General features: G+C 43.2%; 3 protein-coding genes across 3 annotated transcripts; 1 reads left to right on the forward strand and 2 right to left on the reverse strand.

The window, feature by feature from the left end:
- Positions 1-1,249: 1,249 nt before the first annotated feature.
- On the reverse strand, positions 1,250-2,780 carry LOC116702488 (integrin alpha-V-like). The gene is made up of 3 exons (XM_032536713.1): positions 2,769-2,780; positions 2,181-2,659; positions 1,250-1,424 (listed from the first exon to the last, which is right to left on the reverse strand). The coding sequence occupies exons 2-3, from the start codon at positions 2,345-2,347 to the stop codon at positions 1,250-1,252; spliced, it is 342 nt and encodes a 113-aa protein (XP_032392604.1). The 5' UTR covers positions 2,348-2,659; positions 2,769-2,780.
- A 4,578-nt stretch (positions 2,781-7,358) lies between these two features.
- On the reverse strand, positions 7,359-11,070 carry LOC116703677 (galactose-specific lectin nattectin). The gene is made up of 7 exons (XM_032538587.1): positions 11,022-11,070; positions 10,754-10,816; positions 9,955-10,047; positions 9,428-9,562; positions 7,961-8,072; positions 7,760-7,862; positions 7,359-7,524 (listed from the first exon to the last, which is right to left on the reverse strand). Exons 2-6 carry the CDS (start codon positions 10,814-10,816, stop codon positions 7,792-7,794), a joined length of 474 nt encoding a protein of 157 aa, XP_032394478.1. The 5' UTR covers positions 11,022-11,070; the 3' UTR covers positions 7,359-7,524; positions 7,760-7,791.
- Positions 11,071-13,147: 2,077 nt separating this feature from the next.
- LOC116702496 (scavenger receptor cysteine-rich type 1 protein M130-like) lies at positions 13,148-25,585 on the forward strand. Its single transcript, XM_032536722.1, has 9 exons — positions 13,148-14,313; positions 16,960-17,082; positions 17,350-17,462; positions 21,433-21,465; positions 21,569-21,862; positions 22,939-23,253; positions 23,344-23,631; positions 24,864-25,178; positions 25,272-25,585. Exons 1-9 carry the CDS (start codon positions 13,148-13,150, stop codon positions 25,583-25,585), a joined length of 2,961 nt encoding a protein of 986 aa, XP_032392613.1.
- Positions 25,586-27,360: the final 1,775 nt, after the last annotated feature.

Consider the following 27,360-nt stretch of genomic DNA (forward strand, 5'->3'; position numbering starts at 1 on the left):
AAGAGAGAGAGAGAGATAGATAGAGAGAGAGAGAGACAGAGAGAGACAGACAGAAAGAGAGAGACAGACAGACAGACATAGAGAGAGAGAGGAGAACCATGGAACCAAACTGTGGTCCGCGGCCCACCAGGAAGTATTATTACAGCCTAACGTTGTCCAACTCCACATTGTAACTTCCCACGAAGACAACGTGTCTCACGGCGTCCAACACGTCCCCGAGAGACAATCAGCTGCTCGCACGTGCACATATCTCACGTGCACGGCTTATTTTTAGCGTCCTTTTCCCCAGTAGACCGTTGTGTCCTCTTATCACGCAGGAAACAGACGGAGACGTCAGAAGAAAACATGTCCCGTTCCATGTGGGTCTCCTAAATGTCGTTAAAGTAGTTAAGGCTGCACAATTAATCCCAACTTGGATTAGTGTACTTTCCAAATTGCAGACGGGAATACAAGTACTGATACTAATATATATATGTATATATATATATATAGAAGTTTTGAAACCACCTTCTCCTCCAATCAGATTCCTTTATTTATCTCCAGGACTGTTTCCATTGGAGATTATCTCTGAAGCATCAGAACTAGGAATGAACACATGTTCTTAACAACTAAGTTAAATAAGTGAAAACAGGTCTTATGTTCTAGTTTCTTCAGACTACCCCCCCACACCCCCCCTTGTTGATCTCTCACTGAGCTTCATGGGTAGTCCCTGAGATGGTCCCCCCCCCCCCCCAGGTGGGCCTGGTCAGGTTTCTTTGGAGTTTTCTTCCTTATTAATGGAGGTTTCTCCACTTCCTTTCTCTCTTCTACCTGTTCTTTCTTTCTTCCCTCAAGGTGAAACGATAAATCCCTCGTTAAATTACCTTCGCTGTTGGATTCAGGTTCAAACAGAAAAGGGGGCCACGCCCCCCCACCAAACCCCCCCCCCCACCCCCACCTCCACATTCCTGAATGTGTCCCGACACGAGACAACACAGCTGTCTGACTATCCCTTCACTAATAGTCTGCTACCGGGGGGGGGAGAGAGACCAGGCCTCATCCTGGTCCAGTCCTAGATACAAGACTGAGGCCTCTACTCCTAGAAGCAGGACTGAGGCCTCATCCTGGTCCAGTCCCAGAAGCAGGACAGAGGCCTCACCCTGATCTAGTCCTAGAAGCAGGACTGAGGCCTCATCCTGGTTCAGTCCCAGAAGCAGGACTGAGGCCTCCAGTCCTAGAAGCAAGACTGAGGCCTCACCCTGATCTAGTCCTAGAAGCAGGACTGAGACCTCATCCTGGTCCAGTTTTTGGTACCTGTGGTGTCGAACTCCAGCTTCTGGCAGGCGGAGGAGGTCTTCCAGGGACAGCTGTAGACCGCCCCCCTCTCCACCACGCTGCCGGTGGACGAGGCGTTGGCCCGCGGCGCGCCCACCAGGACGTCTGAGCTGGGGGGGAGAGGGGGGGGGGGTTAGCGGTTCGATTCCACATACAGGTCTCACTCGGTCTGGTTTCCCTTAACCCTCATGCTGTCCTCATGTTGTCCCCAATTTGACCAAATTTGACCCAGTTTGACCCAATTTGAGAATAAGAGGGGTAAAAATAAAGTCAAATAAGATCGGGAAAGGCTCTCCTATAAAAGTATGTTTTAAGAAGACTCACTGACTCAGCTGACCTGATTTCCTCGGGCAGGCTGTTCCAGAGCTTTATATCTTTATGTCTTTATACCCTTCTGTCTGTCTTTCTATTTTTGTCTGTCTGTCTATTCTTCTGTCTTTATGTCTGTCTTTATGTCTGTCTTTACGTCTGTCTTTCTATCTTTATGTCTTTGTCTGTCTGTCTCATGTCTGTCTCATGTCTGTATACTTTCTTTTCTTTCTATCTATCCTTCTTTATGTCTTTCTATCTTTCTGTCTTTCTATTTTTGTCTGTATGTCTATTCTTCTGTCTTTCTGTCTGTCTGTCTGTATTTCTGTCTTTCTATCTTTACATCTGTCTGTCTCTCTCTCTCTCTCTGTCTTTTTGTCTTTCTTTATGTTTGTCTTTCTATCTTTACGTCTGTCTGTCTCTCTCTCTGTCTTTTTGTCTTTCTTTATGTCTTTCTGTCTGTCTTCCTGTCCTGTTATAGCCCGACCTGCATGCCCCAGATCAGACCCCCCACCCCCGTCCCTGTCCCCATCCATCCCCCCCGTCCCCCGTCTTACTTCAGGTTGTTGGAGGTCTTGAAGAAGTCCACCGAGAAGCCGAAGTAGCTCCTCTCGGGACCGGAGAACACGGAGGGTTTCTCCGCGTCCAGGTTAAAGGACCCGCACCGCTGGAGACCGAGCCCCAGCAGAACCACTAGTCCCAGACCCGTCCGTCCCCCCACCATGGCTGCTAACACCGAACCCTCCGCGGTTAACCGACCAAAACAACCCCCAAAAAGACGCTGTCCGTTGCGTTAGCTAGCGACCGTTACCACGGAGTCCCTTCAAACTGCTTTTAACTGCTTTCTTTTAAATGCAACTGACGCTCCGCGAGCACAAGTGGGTCATAAACCGCTACTTCCGGTGGTACCGAAGCCGTTAGTGACCGTGAAGTCGAGCCCGAGTCCGGTCCGGTTCTGGCCGGCGGTCCGTGCGCTTGTTTCAGCCGATGAAAGCTGGAGAAACACGGGAACGAGCCCGGGGAGGGGCCGCGGCAGCTATGGGGGGAAAGTATGTCAAGTTACGGTAACACACTATAGGGCTTCCGGTTCGTTCCCTTCAAAATAAAAGCATCGAATATTCTGCTAGCTCTGCATACATACATACTGTATGTGTGTATAAACATGTATAAATACACACATACATATATACATATATACACATATAGCCTACACATATATATATACATTAAATACACATATATACATACATACACATATATACACATATATACATAAATACACATATATACATTAAACACACATATATACACAACATATACATTGGGTACAGATATATACATATAGACACTATAGACATTAAATACACCTATAACATATACATTAAGTACAGATATATACATATATACTCATATGTACATTAAATACACATAATACATAAACATATACATCAGTACAGATATATACATTTAATACCATATATACATTAATACACATATATACATTAAATACACATATATACAAACATATACATTAAGTACAGATATATACATATATACACACACACATATAACTTAAATACCATACCATACATACATATATACACAAATATAGGCTACATTAAATACATATACTATAAACACATAAATACATTTATGTATAAATGCATATATATATATATATAATATATATTGTGTTTGTTTAATTGGACAAACTTAAATATATCAGAATCTGGATGGATTTTTACATGGTTGTGTTATGGGTTTTATGTAATGCTTTTATTCTGAAGGTCAAATTGGCTTCCTGTGTTTTCCTCATCAACTTGACAGCAGATTTCTGACCCACAACAGGAAGTTATTTCCGCCACGCCGGACAGGAACACACAACCAGACATGGGACAGGGTATTTTATCTTTCACGGGTCAGTCTCACATGAAGAAGAAGGGACGTCCTACGAGTCAATCACGCGCGCCCTTTGAGTCCTAAATCAAGACAGACCGGTCCAGAATTCAGAATAAAGTCCAACAACTCCCAAGTCAGGAAGAACAAGTCCTGAGGCGACGTTTATAATCACGTTACACAACGTTTTAACACTTTAAGCGGAGTTTTGAGCCAAAAGTGTTTTTATCTCCAGTAGAAGAAGAACTGATCTCAGTTAAAGCCCCCAAACCCCATGTCTACATCCTGGTACTCTGGACATAGACAAGAGGCAGTTACCATGGTAACCTCATGTCTCATCAACATCCTGGTATACTGGACATAGACAGTAGGCACACCAGAGCAGGCGGAATGAGAGGGGAAAGGCCCAGTGTGTTGTGTGTTAGTTGTGTGTGGTGTGTGAGAGTATGTGTGTGTGGTTGAGTGTGTGTGTGAGAGTATGTGTTGATGTATGTTGTGTGTGCATGTGTGTGTGTATGTGTGGAAGTATTTGTGTGTATGTGTGTGTGCATATGTGAGAGTGTGTGTCCCTGTGTGAGAGTGTGTTGTGTGTGTGTCTGTGGGAGTTGTGTGTGTGTGTGTGTCCTGTGTGGACGAGTGTGTGTGTGCTGTGTGTGTCTGTGTGAGAGTGTGTGTGTGTGTATATATGAGAATGTGTGTGTGTTTCTGTGTGATAGTTAGTGTGTGTGTGGTGTGTGTTGTGTCTGTGTGAGAGATGGTCTGTGTGAGAGTGTGTGTGTCTGTGTGTGAGAGTGTGTGTGTGTGTATATATGAGAGTGTGTGTGTGTGTGTATATATGAGAGTGTGTGTGTGGGTGTCTGTGTGAGAGTGTGTGTGTTGTGTGTGTTTCATGCCTGTGTTGTGTGTAAATGAGGATTCTTTGTAACCAACCTTAAATTCCTGGGTATTTTGGGTTATAACTCTTCCTCCTCTCTGATGTTATACATTTGCAAAACTTGTCCACAGTTGTCTTAACCCACATATTTCTCAATGAATCCAGTTCACACGGAGTCCCACCTCCGGGTTTTGGGTTTTTAACTGTTTACAGTATAAATGCAGACCGTCGTGTGTGTGTACAGCAGCGAGCTGAGAGCTTTTCGTCTTATTTGGACATGAGCGGCTCTGAATCACGGCTACAATGAAGTTTGCACTCAAGAATGTGTGGCAACACTCCCCTGAGATCCCCAGGAGGGGGAGGTGTGTGTGTGTGTGTGTGTGTGTGTGTGGACTACAAAGAGTGGGTGGTGTAACACACACAGTGTGTAGTTATGTAGATTCTGTAAAGCATCAAGATAAACATGGTTAACACACTGTGGTTATAATGTGTGTCTGTGTGCGAGTGTGTGTGTGTCTGTTTGTGTGTGTGAGTGTTAGTGTGTGTGTGTGTGTGTGTGTGTGTGTGCAAGTGTGTGTGTCTGAGTGTTTGAGTGTGTGTATGAGTGTGTGTGTCTGTGCGAGGATGTGTGTGTATCAAATTTTGTGTGTGTGTGAATGTGTGTATCTCAGTTTGTCTGTGTGCGTGTGTGTGTGCGTGTGTGTATTCATGTCAGTTTCCTTGTGTGCATGTGTGTGTGTATGTTGTGTGTGAGTGTGTGTGTATGTGATGTGTGCGTGTATATGTGTGTGTGTGTGTGTGTGTATATGTGTGTGTGTGTGTGTGTGTATATGTGTGTGAGTGTATGTGTGTGTGTATGTGTGTGTGTATATGTGTGTGTATATGTGTGTGTATATGTGTGTCCGTTTGCGTGCGTGGTTTCAAGGCCAAGCTTGGTCCTGGTCTAAGTATCTGTGCACTTAAGGAATTTGTAGAAACCTCCAGAAGACACAAATCCTCTGTTTTTAACGTTTTGTTGGTTTGTTGGTTTCTCCGAGGCTTTTGACCGAGTTAACACCACAAGCTGTTTTTAAACTTGAGCCAAAGAGAGGACCGAATGGTCTAATCTGGATCCTGGTCTGGGGATCCAATCAGAGCCTACAGATCTAATGGGGGGGGGGGGTGGACTGTCTTCTCTAATCCGTTTGGTGTTGTAATGGCGTCCGTCGTGGGGTGGGGGGGGGTGGGGGGTGTGGGGGGGATACTATCACCGGCCCTCTTTAATATTTACACGGATGACCTGTCTGACCAGCGGAGACAGTGTAAGACAGGATGCATGATGGGTAACATGCTAGTGATCCATCTCATGTATGCAGATGACTTGGCTAGACAAGTGCTAACTGTTGGTTGCAAAATTAAGTATTTGGGTCACGTCTGAACGGATCAGATGTCAGATGATGAGGACATGTATAGGCAGCGTCGCATGTTGTATGTGCACGCTAACATGCTAACAGGCTAACACGCTAACACGCTAACAGGCTAACATGGTGGCCAGGAAGTCCTCCTGGTGGTCTGACACTGTCAAGATAAACCTATTTAAAGCGTATTGTTCTGCTTTTTACACAGCGTCCCTTTTTTATTATTCTTTTTGATATTTTGCCTTATGGCCTTATTTTGGGATAATAAAAACATCCCATCTTCATTCAAAACCTCATCTCTGACTCCTCTACTGGCAACGTCAACCCACAACAGGGGACTTTTGTCCCTTATAGAAAAGAACAACAGGACCAGACACCGTTTAAGACTATATGTCTTTTATTTTTGAATGCTCAGTTGATTATATAGTAAAGGAAATCAGATGAATAAAGAACCCAACACATCAGTTTTAAGAATTAAAAGAAACCAGTTCATTAAACCTTAAATATTAAAATTCTCCTCTTAGATCACAGAAAGCTCTGATAAAATATACACTTTAATTTCTATCGGGACATTTTGGATAGTCAGGCTAGCTGTTTCCAGTCGTTATGCTAAGCTAAGCCAGCTGTTTCCCCTTGTTTCTAGTCTATATGCTAAGCTAAGCCAGCTGTTTCCCCTTGTTTCCAGTCTTTATGCTAAGATAAACCAGCTGTTTCCCCTTGTTTCCAGTCTATATGCTAAGCTAAGCCAGCTGTTTCCCCTTGTTTCCAGTCTTTATGCTAAGCTAAGCCAGCTGTTTCCCCTTGTTTCCAGTCTTTATGCTAAGCTAAGCCAGCTGTTTCCCCTTGTTTCCAGTCTTTATGCTAAGATAAACCAGCTGTTTCCCCTTGTTTCCAGTCTTTATGCTAAGCTAAGCCAGCTGTTTCCCCTTGTTTCTAGCATATGCTAAGTCTTTTCCCCTTGTTTCCAGTCTTTATGCTAAGCTAAGCCAGCTGTTTCCCCTTGTTTCCAGTCTTTATGCTAAGCTAAGCCAGCTGTTTCCCCCTTGTTTCCAGTCTTTATGCTAAGCTAAGCCAGCTGTTTCCCCTTGTTTCCAGTCTTTATGCTAAGATAAACCAGCTGTTTCCCCTTGTTTCCAGTCTTTATGCTAAGCTAAGCCAGCTGTTTCCCCTTGTTTCCAGTCTTATGCTAAGCTAAGCCATCTGTTTCCCCTTGTTTCCAGTCTTTATGCTAAGCTAAGCCAGCTGTTTCCCCTTGTTTCCAGTCTTTATGCTAAGCTAAGCCAGCTGTTTCCCCTTGTTTCCAGTCTTTATGCTAAGCTAAGCCAGCTGTTTCCCCTTGTTTCCAGTCTTTATGCTAAGCTAAGCCAGCTGTTTCCCCTTGTTTCCAGTCTATATGCTAAGCTAAGCCAGCTGTTTCCCCTTGTTTCCAGTCTTTATGCTAAGCTAAGCCAGCTGTTTCCCCTTGTTTCCAGTCTTTATGCTAAGCTAAGCCAGCTGTTTCCCCTTGTTTCCAGTCTTTATGCTAAGCTAAGCCAGCTGTTTCCCCTTGTTTCCAGTCTTTATGCTAATTGTCCAGCTCAGTGAGCCAGTTTCTGTCTGATTTTAAAACCAAATGTGAACCGTTCCCTTAACTCTTCAGATAATTAACAAGTGAAAGTAAGTCATCTGTCAGCAGAGAAATGTTTCTGTCTGCAGAACAAACTGAAAGTTAATCAATGCTAGAGATTAGAGATGCATCAATGCTAGAGATTAGAGATGGATCAATGATAGAGATTAGAGATGAATCAATGCTAGAGATTAGAGATGCATCAATGAGAGAGATTAGAGATGAATCAATGATAGAGATTAGAGATGAATCAATGAGAGAGATTAGAGATGAATCAATGAGAGAGATTAGAGATGAATCAATGAGAGAGATTAGAGATGAATCAATGAGAGAGATTAGAGATGAATCAATGATAGAGATTAGAGATGTAGAGACATCATGATGGTGTGTCACAGTCACACAAACACGTTCTTGGAGCATACGAAAGAAGCCAGGTTGTTACAGCCCCAGTCGTTCCAGGTGTTTCCTGTGGAGAGAGTTAACAACCAACGGAACTGATTACATTTAACCTTTGTATTTTAAAAAGCAACAAAGAACAATATGTTTTAAATGTGTTTTTTTTACCTTGAGGCCAGTTCATCAAAAGACAGTTCTCTCCAAACCAGTTGTCAGGTTGCCCCACATTCCAGCTTTTGTACTTGAATCTGGATCCATCAGACCACAACCACGTACCCTCCTGGAGGAGAAAGACTGGTTTAAGTCAAAGTGAAATCAAGAGTTCTTGTTGTTGTTGTGTGGAATCAATCGTGTTATTTTAATTACAAAGAACATTGATGTAGGACAACATGAGGACAACATAACGGACAACATGAAGACAACATGTGGGCAACATGAGGACAACATGAAGACAACATGTGGGCAACATGAGGACAACATGAAGACAACATGAGGGCAACATGAGGACAACATAACGGACAACATGAAGACAACATGTGGGCAACATGAGGACAACATGAAGACAACATGAGGGCAACATGAAGACAACATGAGGGCAACATGAGGGCAACATGAAGACAACATGAAGACAACATGAGGGACAACATGAAGACAACATGAGGGCAACATGAAGACAACATGAAGACAACATGAGGGCAACATGAAGACAACATGAAGACAACATGAAGACAACATGAAGACAACATGTGGGCAACATGAGGACAACATGAAGACAACATGAGGGCAACATGAAGACAACATGAGGGCAACATGAGGGCAACATGAAGACAACATGAAGACAACATGAGGGACAACATGAAGACAACATGAGGGCAACATGAAGACAACATGAAGACAACATGAGGGCAACATGAAGACAACATGAAGACAACATGAGGGCAACATGAAGACAACATGAAGACAACATGAGGGCAACATGAAGACAACATGAGGGACAACATGAAGACAACATGAGGGCAACATAAGGGCAACATGAGGGCAGCATGAGGGCAACATGAAGACATCATGAGGGACAACACGAAGACAACATGAGGGCAACATGAGGACAACATGAGGACAACATGAAGACAACATGAGGACAACATGAGGACAACATGAAGACAACATGAGGGACAACATGAAGACAACATGAGGGCAACATGAAGACAACATGAAGACAACATGAGGGCAACATGAAGACAACATGAGGGCAACATGAGGGCAACATGAAGACAACATGAAGACAACATGAGGACAACATGAGGACAACATGAGGACAACATGAAGACAACATGAGGACAACATGAGGACAACATGAAGACAACATGAGGGACAACATGAAGACAACATGAGGGCAACATGAAGACAACATGAGGGCAACATGAGGACAACATGAGGACAACATGAAGACAACATGAGGGACAACATGAAGACAACATGAGGGCAACATGAGGGCAACATGAAGACAACATGAAGACAACATGAAGACAATATGAAGACAACATGAGGACAACATGAGGATATATATGAATGCATTCATGACGACCGGCTGAGAGACGAGTGACATCACTTCCTGTGTGATGATTACAGTCTCACCTTCACTGCGTCACTGCCTCCGATCCAGGTGGTTTTGTGGGTACCGGACACTTTGTTGATGAACTCTTTGAGGAATGCATGTTCTGCAGCTGAGCGGATGGACGCCAGATTCCCTCCAGCAGCGATGCAGGCGGTCTAATGGAGACAATGTCATCAGGTTAAAATGTCAAACAAAACATAATCACATTGTTAACAGATCTCAGGACAGTTACACAGTCACAGGGGACATGTCTATACTTTTAATCAGTGGTGGAAGAAGTAGTCAAATCCTGTACTGCAGTAGAACTACCAATACCACTCTGTAAGAATACTATGTTACAGTAAGAGTAAATATAGGCTACTTAGTTACTGGTTTTAATACTTTAACTAGCTATATTTTATTAATGATTAATGACGTAGTTTCAATGCAGGACATTTACTCTAACAGAGTATTTTTACAGTGTGGTATTAATACTTAAACTGCAGTAAAGTATTAGAGTTCACTGGTATTTAGCATGCATATGTTATGATAGATAGAAGTGCTGTACCTCTGCATCGAGCCAGGACTTTGGCTCGATGTAGAATTCAAAACAGCGAGAGCCAAACTGAGTCCAATCAGGAGGGCAGGCGGGGGGGGCACCCTGTGTGAACAAACACACCAGAACCAATCAGACTAGTCTATATGGACAACTGTTCATTTAATAATGTTTAATTTATGGGATTGTTCCTCTGCAGCACTGTGGAGATAGAGCTGGCAATGCAAGACTCCAATCAGCAACGCAATGAGTCACAGATCCTGTCCTGACCTGGGCCCCACGATCTGTTATCATCACAATAATATAAATTTATTATAACACAAGACTTTAACAGCCAATGACATTTAATTTTGGGGAGACTGGACTGATGTTCTACTGTTTAGGGTTAATCACATCTAACTCACGTTTAGCGTTGATGGTATAAGATTATGGTTCCTGGAGAACAGGTTTGATCAGCACACAAATGTCAATTCACATTCAATGAGTGCAACTACATTAACAAAAATGGAAAGCTGAGAGTTATTAGTAGCAGAATTAACAATGAACAGCTGTGCAGTTGACTTTAATGTGCTTCAAACAACACAACCAGGGAGTTAACATAACCACGAGTAACTAGCATCATTATACGAGCGTCTGTATCTATATGTGCTGAACAGGGCCAAGAGTTCCTCAAAAGGGAAGATTGTAAATTATTGTAAAATGTATCTTTACAGTAACTACACACCAAATTTCCATGTTTAATTATGGGACAAAGTCCAGGCAATGAGCTGCCTGAACATTTTCTATATTTATGTTTTAAGAGTGGACTTACATATGCAGCCAGCAGTCCGCTGGACAGACAGAGACACACAGCCAATGGAAGGACTGATGCCATCTGTGGAAAGATGTTAAAGAAAGTCAACAAACTGCATGCTGGGAGATAATGGCAGACACTGAATGAGTGCAATGAGTCATTCATCAAATTAAAATATCCAACTAGTTATATGTGTATTATATATTAAAGGTATATGATTTAGTATTTGTGACGAGTCCTCTCCATAAAGACAACACTACTTATTAAAATATTAAAATATGAATACCTTTGCTGAGGTGTTGACACGAAGGAGAAGATCAAGCTGATGACTGTCACTGAAAAAATGTCACAGATATGAACCGCATTATACATTCAATAACTACAAATTAAGTTCAGGTTGACCTGATTTACATCATTAATGCATTCTCAATCTGCAGTCCAGTTGTTGTTACTCAACAGGAAGAAACTCTGCAATCTAACATTAATAAAATATACCAACCAATCAGAATAAACAGTCAATGATAATGATGAGAACACAGGGAGAAATGTCCTTTAAACTCACATCAATCCTGTCTTTGATCGGCCTGGTGTGTTTGGTGTTGGAGGGAAAGGAGAGTCCCTTATATACCTTGGAAAGGGGCGGGGTCTTAATCATGATTGACAGTCCATGCGGTGGTGCAGGTAGGTTTTTGATATTTTACCAATATTTAACAGGGTGTAAATGTCAGGATCAGATGGTGTCTGGGTGTAATGAACACTGGGTTTAACTGCGTTGGGTTTATTTTATTCACCACACCGTGACCCAGGATCTCATCATGATGATTTATTCTCTCTGGGGAAAAACATTAATAAACACGAGCTCGTTACTGATCAGAACACCCTGCTCCAGCTTCTACAATACCAACAGTAACACGTCTACAGAACAATCTCAAAATTAAACTGGCTATACTAACCCTAACCCTCATGTTGTCCTATATTTTTTTTTTTTTAATTCCCCAAAATAACATGATTGATTCCACACAACGCTCTTTGCCAAGTACACATCTCTACTTTCATTAATTTTGGGGTGTCTTATTAAATTTTTAACAAAGTGAAGTGTTGTTGAAATAGTGTTGAGTAAAAGTTGACATATTCCAGTCTGTGATTATCATCATCGTCTCGATAATTCCTAATTTCTGCTTTTCTAACTCAAACATATAATTTCCTATAAATGAGGTTTATTGACCATAAATTCGAAAAATAACGGTAAAACTAAAGTTAATAAGTTAGTTTTGTGTAGCGTTCAAACGTAACAAAAAGTGACAAAACGTTGAAAAAAGTGTCAAAAAAGTGTTCATTTTCAATTTTGATGGGAAGACAACACAAGGGTTAATACTTGGAAAACAATCCAGTGGCATTAAGCTGTTGATATCAATGGGTAGAGAAGTTAGGACAGACATTAGAACATTGTAGGGAAAGTAAATATAAATTATACAAGAAATAATGGGGTGAATTCAGATAATGAATGAGCCACAAATAAATTACTTTCACCTCTCCCAAACGAGAAAACAAAAAGGGGAGAGTCTACTAGACTAGAGTCTAAGTCAAGTCTCAAGTCTCTGAGCTAGAGTCTAAGTCAAGTCTCTGAGCTAGAGTCTAAGTCAAGTCTCTGAGCTAGAGTCTAAGTCAAGTCTCTGAGCTAGAGTCTAAGTCAAGTCTCTGAGCTAGAGTCTGAGTCAAGTCTCAGGTCTCTGAGCTTCTGGCTTTTTTCCTTTCCTTACTTGTGTTATATATCTTTTTTGTGCATACAATAGGTTTACAAAGTGAAAAAGCCAAAGTCCCCCCCAAAGGTACTACTACTACTACTAGGGAGTTTCATTATTTATTCAAGGGGCAAACAGAGGAGTTTTGGGATGCTTTGTCAAAATAGACCTGACCCCCCCATTTGCCAGCGATTCATTTTTCAATGACCCTCTAAAGTCATTCAGAAATAAGACATGACCCCCCCCCCCCAAACAATTTCTTGATGCCTTATGTCCTGGTTTGTGCTTAGCAAAGACGTCCAGACAACCATTGTTTTTTACAACCATGAACTACATGACTTCACCACTACTTTCTCCTCTCACACCCCCCCCCCCCCCCCCCCCGTTATGTTGGCATTTCAGTAGATTTACTAACCCACGTTGTTGTGAAAACACAATAAAAACAGAAACTAAATGCACAGTTCCTGCTTTACTGCATTACTTCAATACTAAGTTTCTTCTCTAGAGAAAACTCAGATTCCAGTGTGCAAATTGTTGTCCATTACCACGGACGATGGTTGGCCACTCAAATGGATTTATTGCCAAATGCAGGGAGAATGATGCCTTCCCCGACTTCCTCAATTACCACCGCATAATACACCAACAAGCATTATGCACAAAAATACTCAACATGAAAGTTGCAACACTGTTTCACCTCAACGCGTCTGGAGTGGAGGATGAGATCCTGACACTGTTCCACCTGAACGCGTCTGGAGTGGAGGATGAGATCCTGACACTGTTTCACCTGAACGCGTCTGGAGTGGATGATGAGATCCTGACACTGTTCCACCTGAACTGGTCTGGAGTGGAGGATGAGATCCTGACACTGTTCCACCTGAACGCGTCTGGAGTGGAGGATGAGATCCTGACACTGTTTCACCTGAACGCGTCTGGAGTGGAGGATGAGATCCTGACACTGTTTCACCTGAACGCGTCTGGAGTGGAGGATGAGATCCTGACACTGTTCCACCTGAACGCGTCTGGAGTGGAGGATGAGATCCTGACACTGTTTCACCTGAACGCGTCTGGAGTGGAGGATGAGATCCTGACACTGTTTCACCTGAACTGGTCTGGAGTGGAGGATGAGATCCTGACACTGTTTCACCTGAACGCGTCTGGAGTGGAGGATGAGATCCTGACACTGTTTCACCTGAACGCGTCTGGAGTGGAGGATGAGATCCTGACACTGTTTCACCTGAACTGGTCTGGAGTGGAGGATGAGATCCTGACACTGTTCCACCTCAACGCGTCTGGAGTGGAGGATGAGATCCTGACACTGTTTCACCTGAACTGGTCTGGAGTGGAGGATGAGATCCTGACACTGTTCCACCTCAACGCGTCTGGAGTGGAGGATGAGATCCTGACACTGTTTCACCTGAACTCGTCTGGAGTGGAAGATGAGATCCTGACACTGTTCCACCTCAACGCGTCTGGAGTGGAGGATGAGATCCTGACACTGTTCCACCTGAACTGGTCTGGAGTGGAGGATGAGATCCTGACACTGTTTCACCTGAACGCTTCTGGAGTGGAGGATGAGATCCTGACACTGTTCCACCTGAACTGGTCTGGAGTGGAGGATGAGATCCTGACACTGCAAGCTGACATTGAACTCAAGTCTAGGGCTCATGGCCAGTTTTTGGACTTACTGACAGAGGCAAAGTACCCCAACATGAGGAAATCTGCTACCTCCTTGACCGCATTGTTCGGCTCCACTTATTTATGCGAGTTAGCCTTTTCCTACACGAAGATTATCAAGTCCAAATACCGTTCCACCATGACTGATGATCATTTGGAAATGTACTTGAGGCTGGCTGTCAGCAGCTCCTGTGCATATGGGTCAATGCAGTTATGCAAGGTACACCAACTTATATTGTACGTATAATTGTCAATATATTTATATATAAATATATGTTTTTGCATTTTTATAGTAGGTAGATCATTTCAACTTGGTAATTTTAAAAGTAGCTCGCAAGCTGAAAAAGTGTGGTCACCCCTGTTCTACACAGACAGCATGTAGTTATCTTTGTAATTAGTCTAAATTATTTTACACACACGGCCACGATATAATCCAACACTCCGTCAGGTCCTCGCCAGCCTCCTGCAGATACAACACAAACAAGTGGGGCGTTTGAGCTCGTTGAACCTGAAAAAGACTCAAGTAGAAGCCTGTGCTGCTTGTTTATGTCTAATTTCTGCATGCACAGAATTCAACACAGAGCTAAAGACCAGGAAACAAAGACATAAAAACTTGGCCAGGACACACTTACGCTCTGTAGTTGGAACAGTGCCAACTTGTCCTCAATGGAGGTTTACTTTGACAGCTTTGATGTTAAAACACACCAACGCGCATATCATATCCTTGTTCATATATAATATCTGTGTTGGCATGTTTCAACACGCCAACACGGAAATCATGTCCAATATCATATCCAATATCATATCTAATATCATATCCGTGTTGGCCAGACAAAAGTCGTAAATGTGTCCCTGCTGAACACATGACTGGTTGGAGGGGTTTGCCAGCTGAGGTGAAGGAAGGTGGATTCTACACACACACACACACACACACACACACACACACACACACACACACACACACACACACACACACACACACCACACACACATAGATAAAAGAAGCACTTTGAGGGTTTTAGGGTGGATGGGTCAAACAACACAGGACTTTCCCCCAGGAGACCGGGGTTCTGGTCCCATTTGTCCCATCTCCCCATCCAGAACCCTAACTAAGTGTTTTTACTCTGCATAATGAACAATGAGACCAGAGGTGTGTGCATACGCTCATATACGTAGAGGTTCATGCCTCTATGCAAAGGTCCAGGGTTCGATTCCAACCTGGGACTGTGTCCTGCAGGTCTTCCCCCTCTTTTTCCCTTTCTCCCCTAACATTCCTGTCCATTAAAGGCTGAAAACCCCCCAAAAAATCTTTAAAAAAGGGCTATGCAGAGGCTTAAATACTTTTGAGGATGGGATATCCTAACCCAAATTAGTTGGAAGCCCCTGAGAATGACCCAAAAGGAAGAAAGATGCAAAAGAGCTCAACAATTACCAGTAAGACACAAAACAACAGCATAGAGACACAAGTTGAATATAAGTTGTTGTCTATCACAATAACAATATATCTTGCAATAAATAAAAGTGTTATCCATTCTTCTGCTTTCAGTATTCTGTTAACATATCACAAATTGCTAGTTGAATTTAAAGCAAGTGAAAGGAGACAAGTTCCAACTTTCTTTCATTTTTCAAATTGAACATTGAATTGAAAATATAAAGCACAAATAAAAAGAGAATGACACTTCAGATCAGTGTATATGATGGTATAGAAAGTGCTTGAGGCCAACAGATTTGGACTATTACGCCAAAACTTCCTCTGGGCAGGCGTGCCCCAGACCCCCCCTTCACTAGTCAAATGTGCCCCAGACCCCCCTACACTAAGTAAATGTGCCCAGACCCCCCCAACACTAGTCAAATGTGCCCCAGACCCCCCTACACTAAGTAAATGTGCCCAGACCCCCCCAACACTAGTCAAATGTGCCCCAGACCCCCCTACACTAAGTAAATGTGCCCCAGACCCCCCCACACTAGTCAAATGTGCCCCAGACCCCCCTACACTAAGTAAATGTGCCCCAGACCCCCCTACACTAGACAAATGTACGCAGGTCTCCCATTGGGCGAGGTGCAGCAGTTAAGCACTATGGAACGAATTAAGTGTTTTCATTAGTCATAAATAACAAATAGAAAGAGGTTAGAAATTGAGGGCAAAAGAGGATGAATTTTATCTCTAATTGTTATAATTTTATCATTAAAGAAACTCACAAAGTCGTCACATTCAGAGTTATACAGTATTTACATACTAATATATCTATATACTTGTATGTATATGTGTGTGTGTATGTATGTGTGTGTATATGTGTTCGTATGTATGTGTGTGTATGTGTGTGTGTGTGTATGTGTGTGTATATGTGTGTGTTTGTGCATGTTTGTGTATGTGTGTGTGTGTGTGTGTATGTGTATGTATGTATGTGTGTGTGTGTGTGTATTTGTATGTATGTGTGTGTGTATGCACTTGTTTGTGTATGTGTGTGTGTATGTGTGTGTGTGTATGTGTATGTATGTGTGCGCGTGTGTGTGTGTGTATGTGTATGTATGTGTGTGCGTGTGTGTGTGCGTGCATGTGTGTGTGTGTGTATATGTATGTATATGTGTGTATGTATGTATGTGTGTGTGTGTGTGTGTGTGTGTGTGTGTGTGTATGTATGTGTGTGTGTGAATCAATGTTTTGATCACAAAACAATATAATGTTAAGTCCAGCTGGAGCATGTGAAAGACAGTCTGATGATGTTCCCACGGCAACAAGACGGTGCTAGCGTTAATCTGATGAAGATGTCAGAAACCACAGTCCTACAATCTGTCGTGTGTGTGCAGCTTCTTATCAGAGCATCAGTTCAGAGACAATCAGTTCAGAGACGTTCAGTTCAGAGACGTTCAGTTCAGAGACACAACAGCCTACAACCAAGATGGCCGCCAGTCTAAAACTACAACACCCAGGTGAGTGTCAGTGAGATCCAGCTGCCAGCAATCCAGCCGGTGACTGGAGTTTAACGAGGCAGAGCCCAAGACAGATGTGTAGTACTTTTATTTAGTTGTGTCTCGTGTCCACACAAGAGAAGGTGTGTGTGTGTCCAACAGGTGAGATGCTGTAGGACCGGGTTCATTCAGCACTCACATTACATCACACTACAGGACATGGATCCAGTAAAGCTCCGCCTCTTCCTGTACGAGACCCAACCTGAGGACATAACATGTGATGATCAGAGCAGAGAGCCGACAGACGGGGAAGACGGACACAGAGAGAGACCACGTCCACCTGGACATAGATCACCTGGACATGGATCACCTGCTGCAGCTGCTGCTGCTGTGGAGCTCAGGTACCGCTCTGCTTTAACCTTTATGTTGTCCTCGGGTCAAATTGTCCCATTTTCCTATATCAATGTTCTTCTTAATTCCCCAAAATATCATGATTGATTCCAACGCTCTTTGCCAAGTACAAATCTCTACTTTCATTAATTTTAGGGCGTCTTATTCAATTTTATAGTGGTTTCAAAATAGTATTGAGTAAAAGTTGACATATTCCAGTCTGTGATTATCCATCAACATCCATTCCTTTAATTTTAGTCTCAATAATTCCTAATTTCTGCTTTTCTAACTCAAACATCAGGTATAATTTCCTATAAATGAGGTTTATTGACCATAAATTCCAAAAATAACTGTGAACTTAAATTTATAATTTAGTGTTACGTGGATTTGAAAAGGTCCAAAAAGTGACAAACATTGAAAAAAAAGGGACAAAAACATAAGAAAAAGTTAAAAACATCGATGAAAAGCATCAACAAAAGTGATGATTTTCAATTTGACGAGAAGACAACACTTGAAAATCCATGCTTTTCTCGCCTAAATTTGTACCCCAAAAATCAGTGCTGCAGTTTCCACATCCTTCGGCCCTCTGGGGTGACCCTGAGGTCGTTGGGAAGTTAACACTCTCAGGTTTTTAGTTTCTAGTGGCAGTGTGGCACCAGGCCTTACTGACACAGAGCTACAGAGGTTAGAACACAGAATCTCTATTTCCGTCCAAGTAAAGCATCTGTAAAATTAATAAAAAAAACTACTGTGACCATAATACATGGTCTATATACAAATCTAGTACCTTGACAACATGTCTCAACTTAAAACAGAAAAAATCCAGAAGGAAAACACTAAAAAAATGGATATTTTATGAAGTTATTTCTCCAGATATTGATTGATTGATTGATTGATATCTTTATTTCGAACGTGCAAGAGAAAGTGTATAAAAATAAAAATAATAATAAAAAGAAATAATAAAACAAAAAAATTGGAGAGAAACATAACAAACAAAGTATCCTTCTTTAACATCCCTCTATTACATGTGCGAAAAGGAGTAGGAAGAAGTAAAACTTATGTACTCCTACCCCTTTAATTCTTGCATTGCTTTACAATATTTATAATTATGTTTACATATTACATATACACATACACACACACACATACATATATATATATATATATATATATACACACACATATACATACATATACACACACACACATACCCTCATATATATATATATATATAAATAAATAAACAAAACAAAAAACACAAACAAAACTTTCTACAGTGCTTCTTTATACTTTCTAAAACTAATTTCTTTGTACATTTTTTTGAAAAGGAATATGTTTGGGCATTGCTTTAGGTTCTCATCTAGTTTGTTCCACAATTTAACTCCGCACATTGATAAACATAATTTTTTTCTTGATGTTCTACATCTATTAATCTTAAAATGTCCTCTTCCCCTTAAATCGTACCCTCCCTCCCTTTCAGTGAACATCTTTTGAATATTCCCAGGCAATAGGCTATTTCTTGCTTTGAACATGAATACTGCAGTTTGATATTTAATTAAATCATGATATTTTAGCAATTTAGACATTAGAAATAATGAATTTGTATGATCCCGAAATCCGGTGTTGTGAATGATTCTTATTGCTCTTTTTTGCATAATGACTAGTGGCTGTAGTGAGTGTTGATAAGTGTTTCCCCAAACCTCTACACAGTAATTAAAATAAGGTAACAGTAGTGAGCAGTATAGGATGTGAAGTGATTTGGGTTCCAGAATGTGCTCAGCTCTTGCTAGGACTGAAATATATATGTCCGTGCATTTTTCTTATTTCTTATTTCCAAAAAAGTGCAAAATACAAAACCTCTCAAGTGAAAAAACACATCCACATACCTAGAATAACTCTAACTTATAGAATTAAACATCATCTCTTCTTATCATTCATTGATTCTTTACTCAAACGTTTTCATATTCACATTTCAATCTTTAAATCAGAGACGGAAAAGACAAAAAAAGAGAAAATGGATTCAGTCGAATCGTTAGAATCCTTCAGATTTTCATCAAATCAAACCAGGTTTCTGACTGGATTCTGAGTCCGTTGTTATTTCTGCAACATCCAACCTTAACGCTAATTACTTAACCAACCACTGAACTAATGATGACATAAAGTATGTATAAGTATAGTATGATAAGTTTCCGTTTGGGGACGTCATTTGAAATCGGGAAAAAATTAGCAGTTGAAAAAAAAAAGTTATAAAATGCAACATATCGCAGAATATTGCAATAGGTTTAAAATCGCAATAATTTCATATCGTGGCGTAAATATTGTGATGATATCGTATCGGGAGGCGTCTGGTGATCCCCCCCCTCCCATTCTGGACTAGGGGGGGGGGGGGGGGGGATTTAATATTTGGAGTTTAGGTTTTATGTTTTAAATGTGTTTAAGTCTGTGTGAAACTCTGCAGAGTGACATCCTGTCGTCCTGCTGATAATCAGTAATCATCCGCGTGGTTTTTATCGATAAGCGGGAATTTCTGCAGAAAGTTTCGCGGTGACCCCCCCCCCCCCCCCATGCATCATGTGATTGGTGTTGATCAGGTTGATATCTGTGTCTCCTGTTCTCTCTCCTGCAGCCGGATCTCAGCTGATTGTTAGCTGAATGCTAACGCTAACACAGCACTTCCTGCTGCTGCTCCACATTAAAACAACCTCAACTGGACAAACACAGGAGGCTTTTATTGTGAAGTAAAACAGGAAACAGTCTGGTCTAAACACATCTTTAGTTTGTTCAGCTGTGTATGTGTGTGTGTGTATGTGTGGTATGTATAGTGTGTGTGTTTGTGTGTGTGGTATGTTTAATGTGTGTGTGTGTGTGTGTGTGTGTGTGTGTGTGGTATGTTTAATGTGTGTGTTATGCATAGTGTGTGTGTGTGTGGTATGTATAGTGTGTGTGTGTGTATAGTGTGTGTGGTGTGTATAGTGTGTGGTATGTTTAATGTGTGTGTAATATGTATAGTGTGTGTGTGTGTGAGTGTGGTATGTATAGTGTGTATGTGTGTGTGTGTGGTATGTATAGTGTGTGTGTTATGCATAGTGTGTGTGTGTGGTATGTATAGTGTGTGTGTGGCATGTATAGTGTGTGTGTGTGTGTGTATAGTGTGTGTGTGGTATGTATAGTGTGTGTGTGTTATGTATAGTGTGTGTGTGTGTGTGTGTGTGGTATGTGTAGTGTGTGTGTGTTATGTATAGTGTGTGTGTGTGTGTGTGTGTGTTTGTGTGCGCGCGTTATGTGTCTAGAGTGTGTGTAATACCAACACCAATATTCTTACTTTCATACATGATTAAATAATGTGTTTATATCTGAAGTGACTTTTACCAAAACATATATGGAGGAATGAGCCATGAGGGAGAACAGGTGACTACATTATTAGGACCATGTGTAAAAGTAGCAATATTATGGGACAATTGCACGGCATTAAAATCAATAACCTGAAATACCCCACCCACACCAACCCAGATAAGTTATCTTACCCCCCCCTACAGTCTCTGGAGCCTATTGCTTTTAAAGGCAGTAATGTCTGTCAGTGTTTTCTTCTTCAAAGATGTACTGTAATGATGAGCACGGCTCGTTTTAGGGTCCATAACTGGGTCCATGTGCAGTGATGTCCCTGCAGCTGATGTAGTGCCTCAGGTGTTGTGGCCCTAGAGTCGGTGGACCAGATTAAAGTCTCCTCCAATCAAAATGACTCATTTCCCTTGTGTCATCATTACTTCCATCAGTGGAGACACCACTCGTTTTTAATCCAACCCAGTTGTCATAATGCTTTCCTTTACTAGTCTTAGTTCACTGAGGAGGTTCTGAGCTGCTAGAATGTTCTGAGCTGCTAGAAGGTTCTTCATAGAACAACCTGAGTGAGGTTGTTGTGTCCACGGCTGTGATCCAATCACGCTGCCTCATACTGATGTTTACCTTCTGGTTTCTCCTCAGGACTCCAGGCTGAAGGAGAACTCACCTCAACAGGTACACAAGGACAGAAAAGACTCAGACAGAATCAGCATTTACAGTTTCAGCTTTTTAAATTGAATTAACTAATTTTGCTGATGACTCTCTGGTTTCTGTTCAGAGTCTGTCAGGTTGGTGGGGGGGGCCAGTCGCTGTGCAGGGACACTGGAGTTGAAAAAAAGCAGAAATTGGGTTCCAGTGAGTTCCTCTGCCTGGACCCTGAAGGCAGCAGCTGCTGTCTGTAGAGAGTTAGACTGTGGCTCTGCTGTTTCCGTAGAGAGAGAAGAGTCCTCATACAGTTCTGGTTGGGAGATCAGGCCTGACTGTGTTGAGTCTGCATCTGCTCTGAAGGAGTGTACAACATCAATTTCCACTTCCACTTCCTTTTTGCCCGTCCTTAATCTCACCTGCTCAGGTAAGCCCGTCCCCATGGTGGGATAACTTACAGCTGTAATTTTTTTAACGTTAAATGAAGTTAGCAAACAGCAGTAAAACCCAGAGCAGAGCTAGACCCTGACCTCATGGCAGTGGAAGTTCCCGTTAGGTAGTCTATATTCTTGATGTTCCACTTCCAGGATTGCTTCGGTGCTGCAGGACATTCAGCCGGAGGCATGTATATTCTGTTTCCTTCCTTTTTCTTTCTGTTTAAATTTAAATAACAGTGGATTTCTGAGGACTATGGTTACCTGGTCCTCAGATCTCTGCAGGGTAAATCCAGACAGCTGCTAGACTATCTGTTCAATCTGAGGACTATGGTTACCTGGTCCTCAGATCTCTGCAGGGTAAATCCAGACAGCTAGCTAGACTATCTGTCCAATCTGAGGACTATGGTTACCTGGTCCTCAGATCTCTGCAGGGTAAATCCAGACAGCTAGCTAGACTATCGGTCCAATCTGAGGACTATGGTTACCTGGTCCTCAGATCTCTGCAGGGTAAATCCAGACAGCTAGCTAGACTATCTGTCCAATCTGAGGACTATGGTTACCTGGTCCTCAGATCTCTGCCAATCAGTTTTCTGTTTGGCATGACTAGCAGCAGCTCTGTGCTGAGTTTTGCAATTGTGCAACTTGTATTTACCTTCATGTCAGCAGCAACAACAGAACATTTAGTGGACACAATGACGATGCCCGGTAACCCTCAAACGTCCTGGTGGACACCGGTGGTCAGGGAAGCCGTCCGACTGAAGAAGGAGTCGTTTTCGGGATACGTAATCCCCGAGGACTCTGGAGGCAGTTGGAGGCAGTACACAGCGCCGGCTTGACTGACACAAATGTTGTGTCTATTTGCATATTTCTATTGACTTTAAATGTTATTGAGTCCCCTAATTCCCACTTTCCCCGGGCGGTATAAAGATGAGTTCTGGTGTTAGTGATGATCTTCTGTTGGAGCGGTGCTGAGTCCAGTCTGAATCAGTGAGTTGTTGTTTGATGTCCTCTTGTTCTGGGTCTGGGGTCTTTTCTCTTTCACTGTTATCTTCTATCATCTCTCCAGACTCTGTCAGGCTGGTGAACGGGACCAGTCTGTGCTCAGGCAGACTGGAGGTGAAGACAAACCAGTCTACCCAGTGCTGGTCCTCCGTGTGTGAACAGGACTTTGACCAAACAGATGCAGAGGTGGTTTGTAGGGAGCTTGGCTGTGGGGCTCCTTCAGTCCTCCAGGGGGCGCTCTATGGAGACGTGGAGCCTCCAATGAAGACCAAAGAGTTCCAGTGTGGAGGCAATGAGTCTGCTCTCCTGGACTGTAGAAGCTCAGGCTCAGATAGAAACACCTGCTCACCTGGAAAAGCTGTTGGACTCACCTGCTCAGGTAGAAGAGGAGCTGCAGCACTGATTGGTTCATGTCTCTTCTAATAATACTCACTTTGTTCATTTGCTGATGACTCTGCTTTCTGTTCAGAGCCTGTCAGGTTGGTGGGGGGAGCCGGTCGCTGTGCAGGGACTCTGGAGGTAAAACATGAAGGAGAATGGAGACCAGTGAGAAGCTATGAATCTACCTGGAGCCTGAAGACAGCAGCTGCTGCCTGCAGACAGATGGACTGTGGCTCTGCTGTTTCTGTAGAGAGAGAAGAGTCTTCACACAGATCTGTTTGGTGGATCAGGTCTGAATGTGTTAAGTCTGGATCTGCTCTGAGGGAGTGTGTAACATCAGAGTCCTTTTCCTCCTTCCTTAATCTCACCTGCTCAGGTAAGCCCGTCCCCTTGGTGGGATAATTTACAGCTGTAATTTTGTAACGTTAAATGAAGTTAGCAAACAGCAGTAAAACCCAGAGCAGAGCTAGACCCTGACCTCATGGCAGTGGATGTTACCCGTTAGCTAGTCCATATTCTTGACGTTCCACTTCCAGGATTGCTCCGGTGCTGCAGGACATTCAGCCAGAGGCATGTACCTTCTGTTTCCTTCCTCTTTCTTTCTGTTTAAATTAAACAACAGTGGATAACTGAGGACTATGGTTACCTGGTCCTCAGATTTTTGCAGGGTAAATCCAGACAGCTAGCTAGACTATCTGTCTAATCTGAGTTTTCTGTCACACAACTATTTTGAAGTGGATCTGTGCTGAGTTTAGCAATTGTCCAGCTTGTATTTATCTTCACAAAACTTCTGTTGTTGCTGCTGACAGACTCAGATTAATATTCTAAGTGTCTGACAACATTATGGAAAGGATTTTTGTTAAAGAGTAAGATTCATCCATCCACCTTCATCCGCTTACCTGGCATCAGGTTGCGGCGGGAGCAGCTCCAGCAGAGGACTCCTAACTCCCCCTTCCAGAGCCACATCAACCAGTTCCGACTGGGGGATCCTGAGGCGTTCCCAGGCCAGGTTGGAGATATAATCCCTCCACCTAGTCCTGGCTTCCCCGAGGCCTCCTCCCAGCTGGACGTCCCTCCACCTACTCTTGGGTCTTTCCCGAGGCCTCTTTCCAGCTGGATGTGCATGGAGCACCTCCCTAGGGGGGCCCCCCAGGAGGCATCCTTACCGGATGCCCGAACCACCTCAACTGGATCCTCCAGGATCCCTCCAGGATCCTTGCAAGAGTGAAGACCTGATCTGTTTTTCCACGACCAGGACGGAATCCGCATTGTTCCTTTTCAACTTGAGGTTCGACCATCAGCCCGGACCCTCCTTTCCAGCACCAGGGAGGCTGAGAAGTGTGATACCCCTGTAATTGGCACACACCCTCTGAATCAGAATCAGAAATATATGTATTTACGTATATAATTCTATTGACTTTGAATGTTAACGCGTCCCCAAATTCCCACTTTCCCCGGGCGGTATAAAGATGAGTTCTGGTGTTAGTGATGATCTTCTGTTGGAGCGGTGCTGAGTCCAGTCTGAATCAGTGAGTTGTGTTTTGATGTCCTCTTGTTCTGGGTCTGGGGTCTTTTCTCTTTCTCTGTTATCTTCTATCATCTCTCCAGACTCTGTCAGACTAGTGAATGGGACCAGTCTGTGCTCAGGCAGACTGGAGGTGAAGACTAACCAGTCTACCCAGCGCTGGTCCTCAGTGTGTGAACAGGACTTTGACCAAACAGATGCAGAGGTGGTTTGTAGGGAGCTTGGCTGTGGGGATCCTTCAGTCCTCCAGGGGGTGCTCTATGGAGACGTGGAGCCTCCAATGAAGACCAAAGAGTTCCAGTGTGGAGGCAATGAGTCTGCTCTCCTGGACTGTAGAAGCTCAGGCTCAGATAGAAACACCTGCTCACCTGGAAAAGCTGTTGGACTCACCTGCTCAGGTAGAAGAGGAGCTGCAGCTCTGATTTGGTTAATTTCTTTTCTAATAATACTCACTTTGTTATTTCGCTGATGACTCTCTGCTTTCTGTTCAGAGCCTGTCAGGTTGGTGGGGGGGGGCAGTCGCTGTGCAGGGACACTGGAGGTGAAACATGAAGGAGAATGGAGACCAGTGAGATACTCTGACAAGATCCTAAAGACATCAGCTGCTGCATGCAGCGAGTCAGACTGTGGCTCTGCTGTTTCTGTAGGAGAGAGACTAAATAGCCCAAGCAAAGCTATGTGGATGATCAGGTCTGACTGTGTTGAGTCTGGATCTGCTCTGAGGGAGTGTGCAGAATCAGTTTCCTCTTCCTCCTTGGTTAATCTCTCCTGCTCAGGTAAGCCCGTCATAGAGGTGAATAAATGAATAGATGAATGCTTTTCTTTTAACAATATACAAGAAAATATACATTTTATTTATATATATATATTTATATATATACTTCCGATTGGCAGGCAACCGCTCTAACACTGAACATTGATCTACTGGCGTGTTCTCCCGTTGACCTCCATGATATACTGGCGTGAACTGGACAGTTATCCAGGACAAAGAGTAGAAAAGTGGACTTGTTTCTGGAAGTTTCAAACTGTCTCTCTAACATGTCTATCTGTCTGTCTGTCTGTTTCTGTGTTTCCAGACCTGCTCCTGCAGCCGAACATCTCTGTGTCCTCCTTCATCGTCGGGGTCTACAAGGAGGACCAGAAGCAGGGGTTCCAGGTGTTCTGGGGCTCCACCTTCACCATCAGCTGCTCCATCCAGCCACAGTACCCAGGAGGCTCCTTCCAGCTCAGCTACACCTCCTCCGACTCAGCACACAACACCACACAGGCAGCTGTCAATCACTATGCCCACTTCCTGTTCCCTGCTGCAGAACACGCCCACCAAGGAAACTACAGCTGTATTTATCAGCTCGATGTTTTCTCTCATAACTTCTCCTCTGAGAGCCGGGTGCTCTCTCTCTGCATCATGGGTAAGCTGTTTACAGGATGGAGAAGATGATTGGTCCAAATGAGTGAAAATGATCAGCTGACAACATGTTGTTTCTCTGTGACGACTGTCAGTGTGTTCTACTTGTCAGATAGGAACTAGACTCATACCAATCAGCTCCCAATTAACTGAAGGACAGAGGTGTGTGGTTACGAGGATAACTCGGGTTCTCTGAGAACTGAGCAAGGTGTTTTACTAGGAGAATGACTTTCTGCTGTGACCAATCACAGAGCTCTGATCATGCTATGATATAAAGTCAACATGAAGCGTACTAAGTATGAGAGCTATGCGTCCCTGTTGAAGTGATCTTAGACTTCAGGTCAGTTTCAGCTGTTTAATGGGAGCTGTTGGACTCATGGTGTTGTGTGATGTGTTTACTGTCTATGTGTTCCATCAGATCTAAGGCCTTTAATAATCAGAGCGACCGTCCTGCTGCTGGTTCTGCTGGTGGAGAACATTGTTCTTTACTTCTACTGTAGGGTACGGACTCTCTCTCTCTCTCTGTTGTCTCCACCACTGAAGAGAGGAGTGATGCAGGAAGTCACGTCTGTGTTCTGTCATGTCTCTCCAGGCCAGCAGGGGGCAGCGGCCGTGCAGGCAGAAGAAGACTGATCTCCAGGCCAGCAGGGGGCCGCTGCAATGCAGACCGAAGAAGATTGATCTCCAGGCCAGCTGGGGGCCGCTGCCGTGCAGACCGAAGAAGACTGAGCCAGATTATTATAACTGGGGTGTCCCTGCAGCTGAAGGAGGGCCGACTGAAGAGGAAGAAGCTCAGGGAGTAGAGTAGCACCTCCAAGGACCTCATGGAGGTTTAGCATTTATGCCCCTTTTCATTCCCACTTGGAATAAGTCCATTTATTTACCCTTACAAAACTTAAATTCATTGTGAATGGCACATGTTGGGTACTTGTGTACAAAGTCTGGGGTCTCTGGGGCCCATCTGGGAGGAAATATGAATTTTAAAAAGTACATTTTACTTACAAAGTCTTATTCTTGCCACATGTCCAGACCCTGTTTTAGGGACCCAGTAGGGGTCCTTAGGATGGACCCAGAATCACCAGAATTGGGTCACATGTACTACAGAACACCTTGATTTGGAAAAGCTTCCAACTTATTTTTATGTTCTTTTATTTCCACCGAAACTCCCTGGTAGT

This window comes from Etheostoma spectabile, chromosome 2 (genome assembly GCF_008692095.1).
Source record: "Etheostoma spectabile isolate EspeVRDwgs_2016 chromosome 2, UIUC_Espe_1.0, whole genome shotgun sequence".
Classification (NCBI taxonomy): Eukaryota; Metazoa; Chordata; class Actinopteri; order Perciformes; family Percidae; genus Etheostoma; species Etheostoma spectabile.